General features: G+C 33.8%; 1 protein-coding gene and 1 long non-coding RNA gene across 2 annotated transcripts; one reads left to right on the top strand and one right to left on the bottom strand.

The window, feature by feature from the left end:
* The first annotated feature begins 38 nt into the window (after positions 1-38).
* Positions 39-7,991, top strand: LOC143259799 (uncharacterized). The gene is made up of 2 exons (XR_013033796.1): positions 39-168; positions 7,606-7,991. It is a non-coding gene; the product is annotated as an uncharacterized LOC143259799 (long non-coding RNA).
* On the bottom strand, positions 2,969-7,789 carry Hip1 (Huntingtin interacting protein 1). Its single transcript, XM_033470268.2, has 18 exons — positions 7,649-7,789; positions 7,457-7,520; positions 6,864-7,221; positions 6,662-6,723; positions 6,272-6,546; positions 5,998-6,191; positions 5,776-5,914; positions 5,623-5,710; positions 5,438-5,526; positions 5,156-5,359; positions 4,896-5,076; positions 4,527-4,814; positions 4,206-4,447; positions 3,982-4,134; positions 3,810-3,910; positions 3,513-3,742; positions 3,262-3,422; positions 2,969-3,182 (listed from the first exon to the last, which is right to left on the bottom strand). The coding sequence occupies exons 1-17, from the start codon at positions 7,691-7,693 to the stop codon at positions 3,262-3,264; spliced, it is 2,874 nt and encodes a 957-aa protein (XP_033326159.2). The 5' UTR covers positions 7,694-7,789; the 3' UTR covers positions 2,969-3,182.
* Positions 7,992-8,450: the final 459 nt, after the last annotated feature.

Raw genomic sequence — 8,450 nt, 5'->3', positions numbered from 1 at the left:
CTGACGGTTTTGCCTTTGCCTTTAAGGGTAGATTCGTGTGCAGTGGGGGCGCTTTAAGGGGAACTACCACCGCGCCGACGCGACATCGAAAACTATAAGTTCAACGTCGAACTACGGGCCATGGAAGGGATGTCATCGATCGCAGACTGAACACGAGGTCCATGGCCTGTAAGTAACAACCTTTTGTCTCGTTTTTATTCCATTTCCATTTACGATGCAATAGCTGTTGTCCTTTTAAGCCCAAAAGTACTTTAATTATCCAAACCAAGTAAATTTGTTGCTTCTATTAGTCGTATTGTGAATTGATTTTTATAACCCCTTGAAATTTGAATTCGAACGCAACACTTCGTGCCGCGTCAACTGTGCGCCCGTTGAGCATCCCATTTAGATTCTATTTTTAATAAATAATTTTTCACAAAAGTTTTTTTGCTATAGGTTTTCCATAATTTTTAACATTTATAGTTTTGAAAATTTGAATGCTATTATGTACAAGATATAAAAAATGACTGTGCATACACCAGGAATTACATAGCGGCGTAACGTTGAACTGGGGAACTACTATTTGTCTTATCTTACTGACGAACGATTCATTAATGAAAACATGCGTCGAAATTGTATCATACATGTTTAATAGTTTCGTTCAGCCTAGTATAACTTGGATCAGATCCACTTCACTTCGCTCTCTTTGGGTCCATTTCTATTCTTTTTGGTTCTCTAAAATCCGCTTGGATACGCTCGACTCTGCTCCAATCAACTTGAGACCACCCACAAGAGAACGCTTCCAGCTGTTCGTCTTCAATTTGAATGACGTTTCGTACAATGGTAGATTGTAGATCTCCAATGACGTGTATGAAACATTAGGCGTAGTTATTTGATAGTTTCAGAGATGTAATCAATTAAAATTATTGACATAATGTGTGTATGATTCGACATCCTAGAAATATCGGCGGCAATGTTGGATGAATACGTGACTTCCACCACCAGGCACGGTGCTGAGTGGCAGTTATCGCATGTACGAAAAACACAAATAGGCACAGTCATAGAGTCGTAAGTAAACACAGTAACACAGTTAACACAGAACGTCGAATGTCCAATGTTTACGTTTCTAGCAGCCGGACGAAGTACATACTAACATTCAGTCACACGCATACTATATCAAGAGGTACGTAATTTTAATTGATTATATCTCTGAACTATAAAGTAACGACGCCTAAGTTTCATATACGTCATTTGGCACCTACAATCTACCATCGTACGAAAGTTCATTAACCGTAGACCGGCTAAATCGGGTTTATTTTGACCCGAATTGTTCCCGTAACTCGAAGGCTTATCAATGACCAAGTCTGTCGTTGGTAGAGTTCCCCCACTTACTCGAGCAGCCTATCGAGTAACTTCTGTATACATACAACACACAGTGGGATATTTCGTCGATTCAAAGACTCAAACGGTGGAAATTATTTCTATTATTTGTTTGATTAAAAAAACACAGTTTTATAACCATTTATGGTAAAATTTGCACAATTCAAGCACAAAAAGTCATTTTAATGCATTTCTTTAACGGTTCAATCATTTTTAATATAATAATGGCTTGCAAAACTAAAAGTGAATATGATATGAAATATAGACACACAGAATACCTATATACATACAATAAATTCTACGTAATTGACGCTCAGATTGTGCACAAAAATGGACAATTTGGGAAGGGGATTATCAACTATAAAAACGAGCTGCAAGGCTCGAATAATCGTATCTCCTCTTCCCAAATTGTCCATTTTTGTGTACAATCTGAGCGTCAATTAGAGAGAATTTATTGTACCTATGTAGCTAATAATAAATCTAACAAGAAACATGTGTAACAAATATAGTGTATACATATATGTATTACATAAACATATATCAGTTTAATCACTTGGTGGTAGGAGCATTTCTAAAGTTTCTTTTCTAAATGATTTGGTATGTACACTTCGAATATTCTCTATATGAATGAAAGAAAAATTATATTTTCTATGTTCTTGAACTTTGTTGATATCAATGCAGTTTTAATTGAAATATTTCAAATGTATACACATTTATCACCTTCACAATGGTCCACAAATTGTGATTTATTAACATTTTCTCTGAGAAAAAGTAATCACTGGAAAAGTTTCCAGTCGCACAAAACGTCCATTCCTCGTTACTAACTGTGGTCAAATGCAACTCGAAAGGCAAAGCAAATACAGTTTATTTTACTTCAGGTACCTACCTTACTCAGATAAAAGTCATTTTTTATTACGATGAATTCTACAAAACTGTACTCTGGCCGATTAGATTGACGAAATATCCCACTATGCAGTTGTTAGTGGTTATTTTCCATTTATAAACAAATTTTTGTAATAAAATTAGCGTATCTGTCGCTTTTTTCCACTCATTCACTATAATATCGTTTTTCGAAACAAAAATTACTGAAAACATGTAACCTAATTAATTTAAACATAAATCTGGCAAAAAAATTTATTCTTTGACACATAAATAAAGAAATTTCGTTTTATGTAAAATATAACCCAGTTGTATTCCATACAACCAATAAACCTTGTCATTCTACGGTTAAAATAGAAATCCAATAATTGGGAGCCTTTCCTTGTCAGTCTCGCTCTATTCAGCTAGAAGTTATTCTCCATTCTAATTATCTCATCTCGGACATTCATAAATCTTACCATATCTCAATACATATAATCACGTGTCCAGATGATTTGATCTTCCACATTACTTCTATTCTTTATGATTATGTAGTTTATCTCAGTCGAATTTTGTAAAAAGTTTTGAACATTCGATTGAGTTTGAATTTTATTAAAAATACTTCATAATAAAAGAAAATCACTATTAGAACAAATAACCAAATGTAAAAAAGTTTTAACAGCTTATTATATAAAATATGATATAAGAGAATAACATTAATTACTTTCGTTTTTTACGTAGATATGTTCAATTATTAAAAATGAATAAAATTGTATTTATTAAACATTGAACATGCAAATATTACAGTAACTTGATTCAGGCAACCCAGATAGATCTTCGTAATATATTATTTCATACTGAAATTTAACTGCTTACTTTCCATCTGTAAACATTTTCTTTCATACTGTTTAATGTCGATGAAATAGTTTGAAGTTAAATATAACTCTCACGTAGTCATTAAACATCTGTAAACGATATAAGCATCTTACTCTAATTATTTAAAATCGAGATATATTAAATTGCTTGCTTGTATGTAATACGTACTCATTCTTTTTCACCTTCAAGTTGATAATGGTAGCGACGCAAAGCAGATAAGCGTAATCTCTCTGTTAACAGAGCCTGCTCTAATTCCAGTACGCGAACTTTAGCCTCCATTTCTAGCCGCTTAGCTTGATGTAGACTTAATCCAGTGAAGTCTAAATCATCTGTAAAATATTGGTGACATTAGTTTCCTACTTTGCATGTCTCCAGTATTTATCAGTATTTGTAAGATGCGGTGGTAAAGAAATAGTTACCATTTTCTTCAACGAGTTGACTACAATTTTTAGCAGTTGCTACTACGCTTCCTGTTGCTTGTGTCACATCCCTCGATGCTTCAGAAAGTGCAGCCAAGTTACTGCTATTTCTATTTGCTTTTACTCTGCTTGCAACTACTAATTGAGCTGTTGACGCAGCAATTCCTTGCGATGCAACTACCAGTTGCTCAAATTTACCATTTCCGGCAACAACCTTATCTGCAACTTCCCTGTACGTACCAGTATATTTCGTAGCTCAAACAATGCGTTGTCATAATACATTGTAATAATACTTACAATAATAGAGTAGCACCCATTGCAACTGCTTTCGCTGCCGATATGAGTCCCTCGGACCATTGATGGTTCCGTTTATAGAATTCTGTCGCAGATGCTGTACCCTAATATTAAAAGCACATTTTTATATTCCATCGATGCATACATAAAATATTGATAGATACAAAATCTGTACCTTTCCTTGTTCTACGATTTCTGCTTGCAATAATCGAGACTTCTGAACTAGCTTCCTAATACATTTCATCAATTCTGTACAAGAATCTAAAATCTTTCCATTTACCGCTAATTTTATTCCTGAATCTGCAGCCCGAGATTTTTCCAACATGTCCTGATTAAACATTGTAAAATATGTTATCGCGTATAAAAATATCTTAATCACTATAATAAATTATAATGTACCCGTATTCTGTCAGTAGCTTCTTCTATTGCTTTATCCATGCTTAACAGCTCCATTTCCACTAAACTACCTATAGCTTCAACATTACCCTGACCATTAGACAGCGTAGCGGCGAGTTCGCATATTTTCTTAAATTGTTGTCTTACTTCGTTGATTTGACCAACAGTTGACGGTGACTTCTCTTTTATGTAATTAAACATAGTTAAAGATTGTGCTCCTAATTGTTTACATTCATCAGTCAATTCTAAAACAAGGCATAAGACACCATAAGAAATTTGATATTTTCCAAACTTTCATTAACTTTAAACGTTGACCTAACTTACTATCACCCAATGCGATATCGATAGACGTGTTCGATGTAGATCTTGCATGGATCAAAAAAAGACCCAAAGTATAAGCAACGTGTATCGCACTTTTAATGAGCATTTTTCCTTTCGTTGTGTCGCACACGTAACCAGTATACGTTGAATCCAATCCATCCAACGATTTCACAATCGATTCTTCTAATCGTTCAAGGTACTGAGGTGTGCATGTTAAATCCGACATTGCCGGATTGTCTATAGCACTCAATGAATACCGTATTATATCTTCTGCTTCAGATAGACAATTTACTGAAACAAAAATACACTTTTATTTGTGTAGTGTTCAATCATTTATCTGTCTATTATCAAGGAATAGTTAAGAGCACTTACACAATAATTCATATAACATAGTGTCAGCGTGTAAATTCATTTCATTGCGGCATCGTTCAGCCTCAACTTCTAATTTTTCAATCTTTAAATCTAATTCTTCTTTCTGCGCTAATAGATCATGTAGATCGCCCTCTAAACCCGTTTTTTCAGATGTTATTAAATCATTTTTGGCAATCAACACCTACAATATTACATCTTTACCGGAACGAAATAAAAAGAAAATAGAAACTTAAACTTTGGATCAAAAGAAAGCTATTAACCATGTTTTCAGATTTCGTAGAATTCAGTTGTTGTTTCAGATCATCCAAGTCCTGTTGTGCTTCGACGATTTTTCGTCCTTCTTGTTCATTTATGGCTTGAGCCTGCATTAGCTCGTCGAGTCGACGTTCTGCATCGTTAGTTCGTCGTTCTGATTGTGCTTGCGACACTTTCAGTAATCCAAGTTGTTTATCCACATCCGCTTTCTATTTAATAAAAAGTCATTAATGACTAAAGTTCCCTTGTCCAACAAATCTACTTTGTATTTGAGTTAAAATACTTGCCTTCCTAATTAAACTGATATGTTCTTCCCTCAATTTCGCATACACATCTTTCAACTTTTGAAACTTTTCTTCCAAAGTTTTATATTTTTCTGAAAAAAAATGATCAATGAACAATGTATCAAATCAATAATGTATCATATAGACATTTAAAAATATAATTTTGAATAAAAATAAGATTCACTAACCTTCACTTTCATGAACTTTTGCCATCATGTCTGCTTTTTGCTTCAAAGAATCTTGATTGATTTGTTTCTCCTGTTCAATCTCATTGCACTAAAAATTTATAGAAAAAAAAGATATATTCATAACTTTTATTTAATATTCTATCAACTTTCTACCTTGGCAATTAAATTAGACTCAAGCTGCGTCTCTCGATCCTGATGCACTTCTATAATTTGTTGATGTTCGGTTAATATGCGATGCAATTCTTGTCTTTGGCGACTAATTTCTTGATGTAAGTGATCGATAAGGCTTTCTCTAACATACAGACGAATCATTATTTGTTTGTATTTTCCATTGTCGAAACCAGCAAAAATAATTTCAAATAAATTTTGGTTTACCTTTCTGCTAATGTATCGGGAGAAATTGAGCCATTCCGCGTTGAATCCAATTGATCACCAGGTAATGAACTTGTGTCAGAAGTATCGATGAGGCTATCTACAACCGCTTCACTATCCAAAGACTCTTCCGGCAATTCGACTCTCGGTGTAACATATGATCGTAATTCTGATTGTATCAAAAAGTTCGGTGGATTCTGGAATAATCAAGTTGTACGCAATTTAAACTATAACATATTTCTTGTTCTTCATTCTAGTTTACAAATAATTGATTTACCTCTGGTAGCGAGGGTATAGTTATGAGAGCCTTGAAATACTGTCTTTGTTTTACTGTATTATAAAATTTCTTCAGTTCTTGAAACTGTTTCGAGAATCGATCACGATGACCAGCCAGAGTGTCTGCTGGCAAGGTATTATGAAGTTTAAATAAAATTTTCACGCAATAATCGTATAGCTGCGAAGCGTCTAGGACGCATGGTATTAGTGGAGCCAGTCGGCACTGTCCGCTAACGGTCATCGAATTTGATGGTGTGTTCATCAACGAAGTGGTAACTGAAACCCATGATTTCTATTGGTAAATATATGTAAAACCTTCTTAATAAATAACGTGTATTCTTACACAATTGTTTATATCCGTCGAAGTTAGGTAATAGAATTTATTGCGTACCTGCACGTTGTAGATTTAAAATATCATCCATATAATCAAACATTTCAACCGACATCTGGAAACTAAAACAGAAAAAAGTAATACTAAACTAAATGAAATATGTGTAAGACCTATACCTAGAAAACAATGTGAGTAAGTTTTCTATTCTATTGTGTATTCAAAAATCTCCTAATGTTTAGCAAATATAAAACCGCGAGCTTACTAGACATTAATGTCATTTTCTCCAATAGCTTTCAATTCCTCCGGCGTTACTTGAAGATTTCCAGGTATTCGTGGATTTCGTTTGTGAAAGTCCAATTTGGTTATCAACAGTCTTATATACAATTGAATCAACTGGCCGTAACCTTCCCGAAGGTGTTGCCATAATTTTCCAAGATCCTCTAGCTTTCCCCGATATCGTTGCGAGTCTGGAATTACTTTTGGGTGACCCTCACGCAGTATTTTGTGTAAAACGTGACAAAACTTCCATGCTACTATTTGATTCTCTTGCAAGGGTTGCCTTAACATGTACATCCAAAAGATCATTCCGCTCTTTTCTTGATATGTACCAATAATTGCGCCTATGTTTATGTAAGGTATATGAGGTACAAATGATTTGTCACATACAACAAATAATTAATCATTATTAAATTATAATACATTCTTGAAAGATCTTTACATAGACTGTGCAAGTTTAATGTTACTATCACAATGTTTTTAGAATGTTAATTGATCTCAACAACTAAAGTTACAGTTGATAATGCAGATGTTATAGTAATTTCTTTAAAAGTATGAATTTGTTATTGAAAAGGATACTCCGCACATGTTTCTCCTTCACCGGAGTTTCTGTAGGATTCACGGCCTTCCCAATGCTGATACTCTAAAAAAGAAAAACAATTTTAGTCCATTATAGATATATCAAATCCGAAAATATTACAATTTCTCAAGTTATAATTAATCAAAAGTTTCAAATAATATACTACCCGATTTTCGATATGATTCACTTACCAACTGATGGAGTTGTTTATCGGTGAGTGGGACAACACTCATCATGATAAAGCCGTGTAGAAGCAGCGGTAGAAATCAAAGCACGTGTGAATCTCAATACTGATGGTCAGTCCGTATGAAAAGTCATCGTCCACCAATTCATCATTCGTTTCAAGATACCTTAAATCGGCGTAGCCGACATCGTGACGTTGTTTCGCGTCGTCTGGGAAAAAATATACGTAACTGTTAAGTAATACGTAATTCGCGCAAAGTAAAAATATCTTGACTTGTATATGCAGATTAACATTAGCTGTAAACATTACAGCTAATTAAATAAAAAAACTACACAATTATTTTAGTTATAGTTCATGCGCTTACAATTATTATTTAATAATTAATGTAATCGGTATAATAATTGGAACACATAACAGAGCATTTATCAAATGCAAGATACCAATAGATCTTATCGTTTATTGACTAAGAGAATATAGAAACTGGATAAGGTTGCAAAAGCAAAAATTCCGCAATGTAAAAAAAATTAATGCATTTTACGGCTTGTCTCGCGAAGAGAAAAGTCTTCCGTGTATACCTGTAATAGCAGGTTAAAGCAACTGCCATAAGTACTTAACTATCTGTTTTAAATTCATTTGCGAAACAATAAATGCATTACCCACGAAAATTATAGTTATCCTCTCGCTTCTGTCGAAAATTAGTGACTTAATCTCGTACCTTTTTATGTATTTTGTGTATTCAATGTATCTACTGCTCAAAGTATTTCGGATACTTAAAACTAAAGAGAATTATAAAAATGGCGCCATTTAAA

This window comes from Megalopta genalis, chromosome 7, assembly GCF_051020955.1.
Source record: "Megalopta genalis isolate 19385.01 chromosome 7, iyMegGena1_principal, whole genome shotgun sequence".
Lineage (NCBI taxonomy): Eukaryota > Metazoa > Arthropoda > Insecta > Hymenoptera > Halictidae > Megalopta > Megalopta genalis.
This window is presented reverse-complemented; position numbering and strand designations above follow the sequence as displayed.